This window comes from Varanus komodoensis, unplaced genomic scaffold (genome assembly GCF_004798865.1).
Source record: "Varanus komodoensis strain SLA01 unplaced genomic scaffold, ASM479886v1 scaffold3, whole genome shotgun sequence".
Taxonomy (NCBI): Eukaryota; Metazoa; Chordata; class Lepidosauria; order Squamata; family Varanidae; genus Varanus; species Varanus komodoensis.
In genome coordinates, this window is record NW_025335761.1 from 54566333 (window position 1) to 54581737 (window position 15405).

The 15405-nt window shown below is 40.6% G+C and overlaps 1 protein-coding gene across 8 annotated transcripts in view; it reads right to left on the reverse strand.

Moving 5' to 3' along the window:
- The window catches only part of PPP1R13B (protein phosphatase 1 regulatory subunit 13B), an 84798-nt gene that overhangs the window by 45191 nt on the left and 24202 nt on the right, over positions 1 to 15405 (reverse strand). For all 8 annotated transcript variants that reach the window (XM_044436989.1, XM_044436990.1, XM_044436994.1 and 5 more), the window contains exons 3-4: positions 11670 to 11789; positions 5899 to 5963 (exon numbers count right to left, since the gene is read on the reverse strand). In XM_044436989.1, the coding sequence (XP_044292924.1) occupies positions 5899 to 5963; positions 11670 to 11789 (185 nt within the window). The remainder of the gene's footprint in view (positions 1 to 5898; positions 5964 to 11669; positions 11790 to 15405) is intronic.

The following is a 15405-nucleotide window of genomic DNA, read 5'->3' on the forward strand; positions in this document are numbered from 1 at the left end:
CTGGAGCAGCACAGGATTTCATGGCCGCCATGAACATGGGACTATGCAAACATGTCATTGGCCCAATGCATGTAGCAGGGCATACTCCAGGCTTCGTCTTCTCAAATGGATGAGAGAGTAGTGTTCTGAGTGTGGGGGACTTCAACTCAGTCTCTTTGTCATGGTTAGATCACCACCTGCTGAGATTAAGACTGATGCTGACTTTTCCTCTCTGCAAGGGTGGAAGACCAATTAAGATAGTTTGCCCCCAAAGGATAATGGATCCAGATGGTTCCTGGAGGGCTTTGGAGGATTTTCTGAATGAAATGGCAGGTGTTCATGCTGAAGCCCTGGTTGCACTGTGGAATGCAGAAATGACCAGAATGGTTGACAAGATTGCTCCTAAGTGCCTGCTCTGTGGTATATCCTGGAGCTGAGAGCAATGAAACAACTTAGAAGCCAGCTGGAGTGCAGACAGAGGAAAACTCTCAGTGAATGCAACAGATACCTGATCTGTGCCTATAATCAGGTATATTCTGAGGCAGTGAATGATGTAAAGAAACAGTATTTCACTGCCTGTATTCAAACTTTACTTTGCCGCCCACTGGATCTTTTCACGGTTCTCTGGGGCTTATTACATTCTGGTCCCAGGGGCACCTTGGAACTTTGTTAGGCCCATTGTATTCTACTTGTTGAGCACTTCCAGGACAAAATCTCTTCCATCCATCGGGATTTGAACTCCAGAGTTATAGTGGCTGAATCTGTGGATATCTAGAGCACAGCCTGATCTGGTTTTATTGGATGAATTTTCTTTGTTACAGTTCAAGGATGTGGACAAAGTGCTTGGACAGGTTTGTGCAACCACCTCTGTACTGGATCCTTGCTCCTCCTGGCTTATAAAATTGAGCAAGGAAGGAAAAACCAGCTGGGCCAGCAAGATCATTAATGCCTCTTGTGACAGGGAGTGGTCCCATACTGCCTTAAAGAGGCAATGGTGAAACCACTTCTAAAGAAGTCCTCCCTTGACCTGGAAGATCTGAACAATTTCAGGTCAGTAGCAAATATTTCTTTCCTGGGCAAGGTTCTAGTGAGGGTGGTTGTCAATCAACTCCAGGCACACTTGAATGAGACTAATTATCTGGATCCATTTCAACTGGGCTTCAGGCCTGATTTTGGCATGGACACAGCCTGGGTCCCCTGTATGATGACCTATGCTGGGAGTGAGACAGAGGGAGTACAACCCTGTTGATACTGCTGGACCTTCCAGCAACTTTCACTGCCATGGTATCTTTCTGGGGCAACTGTCCGAGTTGGGAGTGGCGGGCACTACATTGCAGTGGTTCCACTCCTACATGGAGGGCTGTCCTCAGCAGTCTGTTCTGTCCCCCATGCTATTTAATTTCTGCATTAAGCTCCTGAGTGGGGTCGTCTGAGTTTTGGAGAGCACTGGACTGGGAGAAAACTCTGGAAGGCCACTCTGCACCTTGGAACTGGGACTGTTGAGGAGGCTTGGGAACTGGTGGGGGAAAGGACTGTTGCATGGTGCTTTAAGAACTGCTGCTGTTACAACTGCCCCCGCAACCTTCCAACTTTCTTGGTTATCCAGGGACCTGAGAGGATTATCCTGTTGATTCTCCTTTTAGCTGGGTCTTTTAATGATATTTTTCTTTACAGAATTTAAAGCTATTTTAAATTAATTTTAAATTCTTATACCATTGTTTTATGTTATCTGCACTGTATTTTACTGTGCTATAATTGCTTAAATCGCCTAGAGAGCACACTGTTTAGAGATTTTATTAAGCAATATTGTAATATTTAATATAAATAACAATGTAAAGTAGGTAGTAAAAGTGAAAGGTATTGTTTCTTTTATACTGTCCCCCAAATAATGCAACATTTGTGACCATGGATGCTATGCATAATCTAAGTGACAGAGTAGTAAGGGTAAACCCTTTCAGTCACGTCTCACACACCAGCCTATTTTACACTATAGAACCCACTCTAAAGCAGCTCTACTCCATCTGCATATGCCTCCCCTACAAATTGATTTTTATATGCATTTTGGTTTTGTTTTGTTTTATTTTATTATCTGAAAACTCAGCAACTGCCATACTACTGTTCCACGATGTAGTAACATGGTATTATATTAAAAAAATATATATTGAAGGGAAACATCAGTTTTGTAATATATAAAAAATGCCCTTGTCAAACAGGGAGGGTAAAAGTATAGCTTAAATTCAACTTGCTAAAAATAGAAACCATTCTCCTCATATCTCCATAATGTTTTAAACAAACACTCCATCTGTTTATAACATTTGCATCAGAATGATGGGTTACAAACAGACTGTTTTCAGGCCTGTGTCATCAAAACAGGGATGGGCAGTACAGAACATGCTTCTCCTGAGCAGGGCCAAAAGTTCAGTCCCCAGAATTTCTTTCCTTAGAGTCATGGAGAATCAAATGAAAGGGCTTTTCCTGGACTATACTACTTCAAACCAGGCACTAGGAAACTAGGAAAAAGGAGAAACTAGGAAAAAGAAATCACTGCATATAGAAAAACACATCACAAGGAACTGCTTAGCCGACTGTTCTAAGATTTAGTTTTCATAGATAAAGGAATATTTTTGAAGAGGGGCTCTGTCCCTTGCCTCCTCAACCTGACATCGTAACAGCAGAAGAAAAGCTGATACAACTGATTGTAGAAAGTAGTCCACAAAATGAAACCGAGAAAGAAGTCCAGCTTGACAATACTGGGCAGCCCTTACTAATTCTGGTTGGTGAGATCAGGGATGCATGAGGAATTTTATCTTAATACATTCCAATGCATTTGAGGCAATCCACATCTCCTAAACTAAGATGTGGATCAGAATGTAGCCATTCTTCTAATTTCATGCTTCTCCAGATGCTGAAGTATAGTCTCTTAGTTTAAAAGAGGTATCAAAATACATTTAAAAATGTGCATTCTAAGGAAAAATACATTCTAAAATGTGTATTGAAATAGAAATGTCCATGCAGTCTCTACTAAAAGGCAAGCATTTATAACATTTCAAGTATTTTTCATGTTACTGGTATCACTATAAGGAACATTCCATTCTTGAAGGGTATTTCTGTGCAAATTCACACAGTAGATCTCAATGTAGATATAATACTCAATGCCATGCACATATTCATGCTAATGGTAAAGTGACCTGAACTTGCCTCAAATAGGTCACACATTCTGCAATTTATGCAAATGATTCAGTGAACAATGGAACAAAGTAAGATTAATCAGCCTTCACTGTAGTAATGAAAACCAACACAGGAGCATTCATCCAGCTTTAATTAAAGAGAAGGAATGTTGAAGAAATGAACCCACTCAAAATATGGAGCTTTTTCTTTTGTTATTACATGAGCCCAATTATATTATTACAAAAAGAATTTGTATCATAATACTGGACAGAAGTTCTTGTATTATAGTTCTTTTTATAGTAATGTACTTTGAGAAAAAAAGGTCAAAGAAAAAACAATAATTTAAACTCAGTAACAGGATGACTATTTCCTCCAGAAGAAAGGCTACAAAAAAGTTAGCATTATAAGAACCCCTCCTAGAATGCTTTGCATTTAAAAGCATGTGTCTATGAGCCATCCTCTATCACATTCCCTATCTTTCTAACTTCCTTTTTTTCTGTTCACTAATATACTTAAGATCATCACAATATCTACTGATTTCAGACACCAACCTCAGAGGGCAGCTTTTGTGATTCTTTCTATGCAGATTGTGAGTAGGAGGGAGTTTGGCTCTCTGATTCCTCACTGCAAAGTTGGAGTGCTGTCTCCAACCACAAATCAGGTGATCTAAATTATTCTATAGCCTGTCAGGTGCTGTTTAGGGCCACACAATTACTCCCGCAGGTACAAATCCCCTGTCAGATTTCAGACAATTCTTTCTTCTGCTTGAGTCCTGTATATAGGAACAGAGCAGACAACAGGCCACACTATTCAGAAGAGAACCCACAACTCTCTGAAGATGCTTTTCTCAGGGAGAAGGAACTGTGATGGGGGAGAATAAAACATAAATTGTGCAAACTGTCTTCTACTTGTATAGCCACTGGATGCAACACTTGAACATAATCCAATATTGCAAGTGATGCCTTTATCACTTGCAAGTAATAACAAAAGGCAGATGGTATCTATTTTCATTTCACAGAGCAAAAAGAGGCCCATGGGACCATAGCCTAGTGCAGAAACTTTTGCAAGCAGAAGTTTCCATGTCTAGTATTTCCAGTTGGATAGGAAAGAGAACTGATGACGGGAAAGACCTGTGGTTGAGATCCAGAACCACTGCCAGAATAGACAAGACAGAGAAACTGATTATGCTTAATAAAATAGATATAATGAATTGCATAACATTAAGCTGATAAAACCTGTAACATCAATTTTTTGTTTCCAGCCAGAAATAAAACATAAAAATATTAGCATGTCACTGTCCCATACTTTTTAATGTGAGTACATATCTTTTTGGTACACTACAACTATTTAATCCAGGTATACAAACAGATTGTTTTTCATATTGCAAAAGAATCAATTAAAGATATAGAGTCTAATCATAAACATGTTTACTCAGGCCATTTGTTTAATCATATGTACACCTGAGTAAGTCTTCCCTCTTCTTCCCCTTAAGAAAACCAGCAAGGAGGACTATTGCCTACATATCCTGTCTGCAGGCTTCCAAAGTAGCATCTGCTTGACCACTGTGGGAAAAGGGGTGTTTGCTGGGCAGCCATTTGGCCTGATTTCAAAGGGCTCTTCTCTACATTAATGTATAAGGTACATAGCAGGGACATGTGGTACTTCCAAGACAGTATGTATAGGTTATAGGAAAATCAATATATGCAGGCACCACATAGTCTTGATATCTTTCCCAACACTATGATTGCAACATTTGCAATTCTCTAACAAATCACAGGAAAAAACATACGAGGAAGGAATATTAAAATCTTTATTTCATTGTTTTAAAAATGGTTATCCCTATTAATAGCAAATTACAGATATCAGAAAATAATCTAAAATACACCATTTTAGAAGCCAACCAGAGATACTATTTAGTGCTGATTCACATTGGAGCAGCGGGGACAGGACTAAGAACACACATTGTGTTGAAGGTTAGTTAATGGGGCCAACCACACAGACACTAAGTAAACTGAATGGTAGTCACTCTGTAATTGTTGATCTTGCTTGCCTAGTAGTCGGCAATCCACAGCCCACAAGTGGCCCCTGCTGTCTTCCTGAAATTGGGGGTGGCAGTGAAAAAATGACAGTTGGGTATGCCATCAACAATCGATAATGCATGGCCTCTTTCTTTCTTTTGCTGCTGCCAGAAGGCTGGGAAGATTCAGGGACCTCTTATTTTGCCCACACATACTCCTAAACCCATCAAAAATCCACACATGCATAACATTCTCTTAAAGAAACATAAGGCTTTCCTATTCAATCTGGCATTCCACAGTTCAGATTAAGCAGGAGTGTGCTGTTTATATTCTCCTTCTTACTACTATTGATGACCATAGAGAAGAATACACAGAAAAAGAATTAAACTGATGTATTACTGAGCTGCAAATTGGGAAAAACAGGGATAACAGGATACTAAACTGACACAGAAACCCACTTCATTGTCCCATATTGCAGTGCTATGGGATCTGCCCTTCTTATACTAACGAAGGTTATCAGTGACAGTAAGTAATTTGGGAGAGGAGAGAATGTTCCAAGTTTTCTTCCAAGTTGATTAGTATAATCTCCTAAAATAAAATTCTTCCCCTTGGGGTAAGCATCATTTAATATTTATTGTTCAGAATTGCAAATGCAGAGGGAGAGAGAGAGAGAGAGAGATTGATTGGAGATACAAATAGACAGAAATAACCATAAAATATATTTGTCACATACCCCATTTTCAGTACGTTTTTCCATGGGTATACTCATTCCGTTCCTCTGATTCTGAGTCTGACGGCCTAAAAAAAATAGATACAATTTTCAGATATATTTGCTTCCAATGAAGTAACTTGTTAAAGCATCAGTAAAAGATTAGACATTCTCAAAACAATACCAACCTCAGATTTGGATTTGATCAAAACAGTTTATTAGGTTTTCCAACTTACTGGTGGTACCACTATTTGTTTTTCTAAATATACCTGAAGCTCAGTTAACAGCAATTCAATGACCATTAGGACTCATGTAGTACTTCTTTGTGTAAACATCACAGAGATACAGAAGGGGTAGTTATACAGGTAAAACTTTACCCCCCCCCAATAACCCACCATTACTGTCCTAAGGGGGGAAAAGCACCCAACACCATCATTGCTCATATTCTACGGAAGATTAATTTATTTATTAATTTTTAATAAAAGCTGCCTGTTAGCATTATGCTTTCTGGACTGCAATTACAATAAAGGTTCCCACCAACCATTGGACAAACAATGCCTGCCACCAATTTTTGGGGAAAAACTTTACTACCAACTAGCTTAAGGCACTAGCTTAAGACTGATTATCTAGATCCATTTCAATTGGGGATTCAGGCCTGGTTTTGGGATAGAAGCAGCTCTGGTCACCCTGTATGATGACCTGTGTTGGGAGAGAGACAAGAACACAACCCTGTTGATACTCCAGGAACTTTTAGCAGCATTCAATACCATTGACCACAGTATCCTTCTAGGGCAACTGTCTGATTGTGGGGGGGGGGGGGAGGCATTGCACTGCAGTGGTTCCACTCTTATTTGGATGGCCAGCTTCAGAGGGTGGTACCTGGGGAATACTACTCAGTCCTGTTGATTCTCCAGGATGGGATCCCTCTTATCCCTCCATGCTATTTAACAACTAAATGAAACTACTGAGTGTGGTCATCCAGAGTTTTGGAGTGCACTGTTATCAGCACACTGATAACATGAAGCGCTATCTCTCCTTTACATCCTCATCAGGTGACGCTGTGGATGTACTGAACAAGTGTCCAGCTGCCACAATAGACTGGATAGGGATTAATAAACTGAAGCTCAATCCAGACAAGACTAAAATGCTATTAGTAGGTGGTTCTACTGATCAGATATTGAGTGTTCAACCTGTTCTAGAAGGGGTTGCATTTCCCCAAAAGCAGCAGGTTTTTAACTTGGGAGTGCTCCTTGAGACACTTTTGGCACTTGAGCCTCAGGTGGCCTCAGCAGCTTGGAATGCCTTCTACCAGCTTCAGTTGGTAGTCCAGCTACATCCCCATCTGGATAGGGATATCCTCATTTCAGTAATCCTCACTCCAGTAATATCCAAAATAGATTTCAGCAATGCACTCTGTGTAGGGCTGCCCTCGAAGTTGTTCGGAAGCTGCAGCTTGTGCAAAATGCAGCAGCCAGATTAATAACAGGGGCCAGAAGATCCAAACATGTAACACCAATCCTGGCCCACTTGCATTGGCTGCTTATATGCTTCCAAGCACATTTCAAAGTGCTGCTTTTAATCTATAAAGCTCTACATGGTGTGGGACCTCAATACCTGATGGAATCCTCCTCCCAATCTACCCGGATCCAATGATCATTTGAAGCCCCCCTCCAACTGCCACCTCTGAAGGAGGCCGAAAAAGAGGCAACAAAGTAGAAGAACTTTTCAGTTGTGGACCCCCAATTGTAGAATGGTTTTCCCACTGACACCTACCTGGCACCACCATAGTTATATTTTCAATGTCAGGTGAGTTCTCCCGAGGCCACCGTCTCATCCCACTCTTCCTGAGCCTTAGAAAGAGCGGATCGGGGTGACAGCCTTGTGAGAGCTCACCCCAGAATCCCCTATGCCACTTGTCAGCAAGAGCAGGCATAAGCTCAAGTGCAAGAGGCTCAACTCCAAGAAGGGCCTGGGAGAGTTTCTGGGCAGGAGAAACAAGGAAGAAAGTGATGAGCCACCCCAGAGCAGCAGTCATTGTGCTGGGGTTGTGGGAGGAGAAGGAGCTGCCTGTGATCTCTGCAAAGATCACAGGACCACACTGCATTTTTTTTTTCATTCAGTTAGTCCTAAAATAATATTAAAATTAATTCTCCCTCATTTAATGGTTAATTAAAATATTAATTGTGCATATTAAATTATTAATTTCAATAATTATATTGAAAACACTTTCTGATATGAAAATATAATTGACTGTGCAGCCCCCAGGTTCTGTGTCAAAGTCCTCATGCAGTCCTTGAGGTATGAAAAGTTGGACTGCCCTGATCTGTATGCACTGTGATTTGCAGGAGGTAATATTTAATGAATGCAGAGGGCTGAGTCCAAGTGCTGTATTACATAGCTGTGGAACAAAATACCTCTGAGGAAAGTGGCAGAAGACACTATAGCTGTAGTCAAAGGACAGTATTGTTGACCCAATAATCATGCCAGTTGACAGATAAAAAGAATAGTTGCTAGAACCCTCTTTGGTAAAGTATTGAGGCCTGATGACCCTTCCTGGGCCCTGAGTGGCAAAAAAAAATACACAAACAGAGTTTGTAAAACATGATGTTGTATGGGCATAGAATCAAGGTGCCCTTCTGACATATAGGGAATAAAACTTGATCTCCATCAGGGATGTAGGCTGAGGAAGGGAAGTTGGCAATATATTTAACTGAAAGCATTTATAGTCCCCAAGGCAAATCTGAGAAAAGGGTCAGAAGGAGGATGTAAGGCAAGGTGCAAAAAAAAGATTGTTATGAATTAATCTCCCCAGTGCAGGAGAAGAGGGAAGAGCGTAGTGATCCTGAAGTACCTTGAGAGAAGAAACTGGTGGTCCTTTGGGCAAAGAAATGCATCCCTATCATACATACAAGAAGGCAGTAGCTTCTTCTTTTAGAACTTGATTAGAGTGGGTTCAGTGGAAGATCCTTGTGTGTGTGTTATGGGGAGGGCACACCTTCAAATTTGATGGAAACACTAGAAAGTATTAATCTGTTCGTGGAGATTAAAGGGTTCAGCCCTGTTCTGAAGAAAAGAGCCAGTAGTTGGCATCTTTGACTCTTGCAAAACAGGCCATTTTGTTTGGTCAGGAAGTTTCCCATTATTAAGTTGGCAATATATATTGAAAAAAAAGTTTTGAGTGAAAGGAGACATATGAGGCTTGTCTGGAAGCTTGGTATGAACCCAAGTTGAGTTGGCATCAATCTGGTTAGTACAGAGCTAGTACAGATATGGTTCATTGGTGGAGGTCACTGAGGACTGGGATCTTCACTCTGTGGACATGGTCAAAAGTATCATCCATGGATACCCTCTCAAAAAGGGCCTTCATCATCTAACAGGGAGGTGCTTCACTTTTGATTAAGCTTTCTGGTACAGTCTTGCAGTGTAGAGCCAGACAAGATGACATAAAGAAATAGTGGCTGCGATAGCCTTTAAGTCACAATCAGTCATGTGTTGGGTTATGTTGATTTGTTGGCTTCTGAATCCTGCTGAGTCTAATTTTCTTCTCTCTGAATCCACAGGAGAAGAGTAAGAATTTTATTTTGCCTGTAACTGGGATACCTGGTGAAAGAGTAAAGGGTTTTGCTCAGGATTGTTATATTATGTGCAGTAATCTTGGATAGCCCCTCTTGGATGCATACCTTAACAATGCCACAGAAGTGTCTGTACAGCTGCTGGCAATAGGGTTACATGGTAACTTTAAATATTTTATAATATCTATCTTAGAATAAACTATTCTATTCTATCTATACTATCTACCTTAGCATGTGAATCTCCACTTGTAGTTAAGTTTGGAAAAGTTTAATTTCATCATCACTATGAATGTGAATGAGACCTGACTTAGTTGCTGCTGCCACATACTGGCAGACTATTTTGTGATACAAATGCAGTTTCTCATTCTATAGCAAAAGTAGGTCTGACTGAACTAGTAATGACACCAGGAGCAGAAGTAGACTATGAAGAAGCAACATACAAATTTGGAGCTGACCCAAACAGCAAGAGAGCCCAAGAACACAGGGCTTAAAAGGCTAAGCAAGCTACAACATGCCTGTATCAAGAACAAAGCACACAAGTACTTGGGATGAAGACAACAACAAAAGAACCAAGACATAGCTTCAGGACAAATCTGATTTCCAAGCTGAACTGCTGAGCCAAACTGAAAAGCTTTTAGTTACAACAGCAGTCTGCACATACACGACTGATTTATGCACTTGTTTTTTGTTGTTCCAAAATAATGATCAAAGAGAAAATGTTTGAAGGATGATCTGCAAGTTGTACATGCATCTTGGTCTTAGTTTCAAAGAACTGTTAACAGGCAGAAAACTGAAAGAAGCCACTGATGGCCAGGAGGACTTAAAGCATTATTTTCTTCAATGAAAATAGATGCCATTCTTTGTCGTAAAGTGTTTACATAAAAATAAATTGATCTCTAAAAGAAGTGAAATGATAGCAGTTTCCACAATGAAAACAAAACAAGCAATCTTCCAAGTAAGCATGGCTAGGTCTGTACACTAAATAGGTTTAAATGCAAGGTTATCTGAAGTGCTTGAGACCAGTAATTACAGTGTGGGCAAAAGCACCAGAAAGCAAACAAAACAAAGCAAAGCAAAAACAAAAACAAAAAACACCGCCACCCTCCACCAAGGAGTGTGTATGAATGTTGAGCATTCAGTGCCAAAGGAAATCCAGCAAAAAAGAACTAGAAAGAATTGTGTGGAATAATGAGATTCTCTTAGAAGGAGAGGCATATTAGGGATGTATTAAAAAAAAAAAACCCTTTTCTTTCCATTTGCAAATGGTGCTCAATTTGTGCCACCAAATGCAAACAGAAGCACATACACTCTAAAAATTTAAAAAGCAAAAACTTTTCCCAAACACAAATTCCTAAACTTGTGTTTGTAAACTATATTCTTTTTAAAAAAAACACACAACCTTTGAATAATGTGTTATTTTTCTTAGTATAAAACAGATCAAAATGCAGAACAAAAACAGATTACAAATGAAAACAGCAAGGAGCTGAACTGAACTTTAAAGTAAACTTCAGAGAATTTCAGTGTGTTCACACATCACTGGTTCCCCCATTCTTACAGTTTTAGGATATATTTTTGAGCAGATTCTCTGCAAACTAGTTTTTAAAATAGCTTTGTCAACCCACAGCCAAATCTTGACATTTCTTTTTAAATGGTTAACACAGGAGGAATATTTTATTTATTCTGTAAGCTATCTTCTCCAACAGTTTTACACAATTTACATACTATGATTACAGTGGTACCTCGGTTCATGAACTTAATTCATTCCATGATTCTGGTTGTGAACTGAGTCAAATTTTCCCATAAGGATCTATGTAGAGTAACATGATCGATGGTATCTGTGAAATCTGAAACAACTCCTAAGTCTGATTTGCAGATAGAAAAAAGAAAGTAGGGAGAAAGAGGAGAACCTCTAAGGACGCTGGTGATAATGAAATGAAAAAGAAACAAGAAGCCATAGCAGGGTCAGGGATAACCACCAGGCAATCATAAAAGTAGGCAAAATAAGGCTGGAGAAAGTTGGGGAGTCAGAGCAGAGGGATAAGTAGGAGTGGAAGTAGCTTCTGTGGGGACGATGGAGTCAAGTATGTATTTAACATACTACAGAGTAAACTATATAACACTGTCATCATACTAGCACATTTTACTTGAATTTACAAAACAATGAGCAACACAAAATTGAAAACAAGCGGTACCAATGAACTTTAAGAATGAGAGCATACACACCCTGTTCGCTACTTTCTGTTGGAGATTCTTCATGCCGAAGAAAAAATTTCACCTCCTCTCTACGAGGTCCCCACTTCTGCAGATGGTCATACATCATATGATCAAAGGGAATATGCCGTTCTGAATACAGAAAAAAAAATCAAATGTTATATATTAGTGTAACTTATTGGGCATTTGTTTGCAAAAGTAAACAAAATGAAATATTTTATTTATTTATTTATTTATTTATTTAAAACTTGCTTAGACCATCCCTTACCATGGTCTCGAGATGGTTTAAAAATAAGACAAAATAGAATAAAACACAGTGCCCTAATTAAAATTTTCCAATCAACAATAAAACTCCATATTAAAACAATCAAATCTTAAAACATTGAGAAAATGAAAAGGGTTTAGCCTGGCACTGAAAAGAATAAATATAGCAACTTGTCTTACTTTGTGACTTGCTAACATTTTACAAATCACATTAGTAGGGTCCATTTAGAAGATCTGGTCCTCTTCTTCTCACAACCCCTACATTTTATTTATGTATAATACTTATACCCCACTTTTTTCCCTTTCAAGTCCCTGTCCTGCACTTTTAACTACTATACCAGATTGGTTCTTAGATTTTGAAGTTTCTCAAATATTTGCTTTTCCAATTTTGGGGCATGGAAAAGAATTTCAAGGAATGAAATTATAGAACCTCTCAAAGCAGTGCTTAAAATCATCTCTTGGTTCACATGATCAAACAACCCACTGGGTCATTTGTGACTGCACAGAAATGAGCAAGTGAGCTAGCTCTTACTGTTTCTCCTTTGCTAAAAACACAGAAACTTTCACCTGTGTAGATAGTTCATCATGATGCCCAAACCTAGAACTCTGATTTCTTTTTGATGGACAGACAACCAGCATTAACCCAAAAACTAATAACATGTTAAACTTCTGAGTTTCTTCTTCCTCAACAACTAGTGTTCTGAGTTTCATTATCACAAAGCACAACCTAGAAATGTGTCCTGGGTTGTCTGACAGTGCAAGTGTGGGAGCACTTGGGAGCCAGCAGGTTCATTTGCTCCCAACTGCTCACAACCAAAAATTTAACAAACAATGGATTGCTTAAATTTCTAAACCAGAATAATGTCTTAGTAGTGCTAAGTAGGACTATCTTTAACAGGTCAAAGCCTTTCACATCACTGTGTAATGTGCTTTTCTTCACCAGGGAGAATACCTTGTGAACTGCCAAATTCAATACAACCCACCAACCAAGTATAGTAGCCCACTAGGGGCTCATTACATTTCCTGTTTTTGCTGCCTGATAAGGCAAACCTGTGGCAGGCTACAATACATAGATTTTTCACCTGTGATGGATTATAATCATATTATAATCACAATCACAATTGTGTTGGCTCAAACAGGCTTATTACTAGCTCATCCAAGTCACTGATGAAGATATAAAATACTAATAACACTATTAAACTAAGCAGTGTCTTGCAGAATTATATCAACCTACTAATTACTGTGCCCTGACCAAGGATGATTGACTACAAATTGCACACCTAACTGATGTTCCTTTCTAGTTCATGTTTCTCGAAAGGGTGCAATATAATAGATCAAAAGCTTTGATAAGTCAAGACTGGCAGTTGCTTTTGTTGTAATTGAATGCTACACTGTTGTTGTTGTAGTAACTTACACTGGGCTTTTTTAAAGCTCAAAACCAATATAGAAATCTTGATGAGTAAATTTATCAGTTTTTGCCATGGACCACCACAAACAGCGCTCTTCTTTCTCAGAGGTTGCTGAAGGACCTTTTCCTATTTGCTCTTCTCTCTCCTTCTGCTTTGGTCAGTTCTCATTTTCTCTTGTCTACAGGGGCAACAGGATGTGTGTTCTGTGGGCATATGAGGCTCATGGCATGCAGAAAGAGCAATGCATGCTTTTTCCCCAGGAATAAGAAGGGTCTCAGAACCCTGGTGTGCTGAAATGAGGTGCTTTTGAGAGCACCCAGCACAGAACTAAGAACTGGCCTATCTTTCTGCTGCCACAGCTGGACAGACCCCTTCACTGGGTTAGGGCAGGCTGTATGCCAGAAGACAAAACTGGTTGTGCTTGGTTGCACAGGCTGACTAGGAGGGACCTCATTACCCCATCATGGGTAGAGCAAGATAAGAACTCTTGCCTGTCTCCCATCTTTTTTGCTAGTCAATACCTCACTTTTGCACAGAAACACCTGTACTCCATCATCTTGATGCTGGATACCAGTCTATCACAGCCACTGACTTTTATCAAGGAAGGTAAGTAATCTGCTAACAATCATTCTGGGTTGCCACAGATGTAATAAATAACAAACACTTTTAACCATCTCTATTATTTATTTATTTATAAAATTTCTATGCCGCCCCATTCGCCGAAGCCTCGGGGCGGCTCACAAACATAAATAACTTCAATAAAATAATATAAATTAAGTTGCCCTGGCCAAAGAATAAAATAAATAAATAATATTAACAGTTAAAATGACATTTGAATAAAAAGGTCTTCGCCTGGCACCGAAAAACAAATAACGACTGCGCCAGGCGGACCTCTCTGGGAAACACATTCCATAGATAGGGCGCCACCGCAGAGAAAGCCCTCCTCCGAGTACTCACCCTCCTAATTTCCTTCACGGAGGGTTCCCGGAGAAGGGCCTCTCCCGCAGATCTCAGGGGGTGGGCGGGCATATATGGATGTAAGCGCTCCTTCAGGTAACCAGGACCCAAGCTGTTTAGGGCTTTATAGGTCATCACCAACACCTTGAATTGGGCCCGGACTTCAATGGGAAGCCAGTGAAGCTGACGGAGGACTGGAGTCATGTGAACATAACGCCCAGTCCCCTTCAGCAGCCTGGCAGCTCTATTTTGAACCAATTGAAGTATCCGGACCATCTTCAAGGGTAGCCCCACGTAGAGCACATTACAAAAGTCAAGTCGGGAAGTCACCAACGCGTGTGTCACTGTTGCCAGGCAGTCGTACTCCAGGTAGGGGTGCAGCTGATGGATCAGCCGAAGCTGAAAGAAAGTGCTCCTCGCCACCGCTGTCACCTGAGCTTCCAGTGAAACCTCTGGGTTGAGGAGCACTCCCAAGCTGCGAACCTTGTCCCTAAGACGGAGTGCAACCCCATTCAGGACTAGGTTCAATTCACCCTCAGCGAAGCCCGATCCGCCAACCAACAGGACCTCCATCTTGTCTGGATTGAGCTTCAGTTTATTGGCCCTCATCCAGCCCATTACCTCAGCCAGGCACCGGTTCACCACAGCCACTGCCTCACCTGGATTGGTGGAAAACGAGAGGTAGCGCTGGGTATCATCAGCGTACTGATGATTCTGCAGCCCACACCTCCTGATGACCTCTCCCAGAGGTTTCATGTAGACGTTAAACAGCAAAGGGGACAAAATGGACCCCTGCGGTACTTCATGGCATAACTGCCATGGTGCAGAGCCATAGTCCCCCAGCACCACCTTCTGGAATCAGTCATTGAGATAGGAATGGAAACACTGCAAAGCAGTGCCTCCGACCCCCAATCCCGCTAGCCTATCCAGAAGGATACCATGGTCGATGGTATCAAAAGCCGTTGAGAGGTCCAGAAGAACCAACAGGGACGCACTCGCCCTGTCCTTCTCCCTGCACAGGTCATCGTACAGGGCGACCAAGGCAGATTCAGTACTGTACCCGGGTCTGAAGCCGGACTGAAATGGGTCCAGATAATCAGTTTCATCCAAGAGTGCTT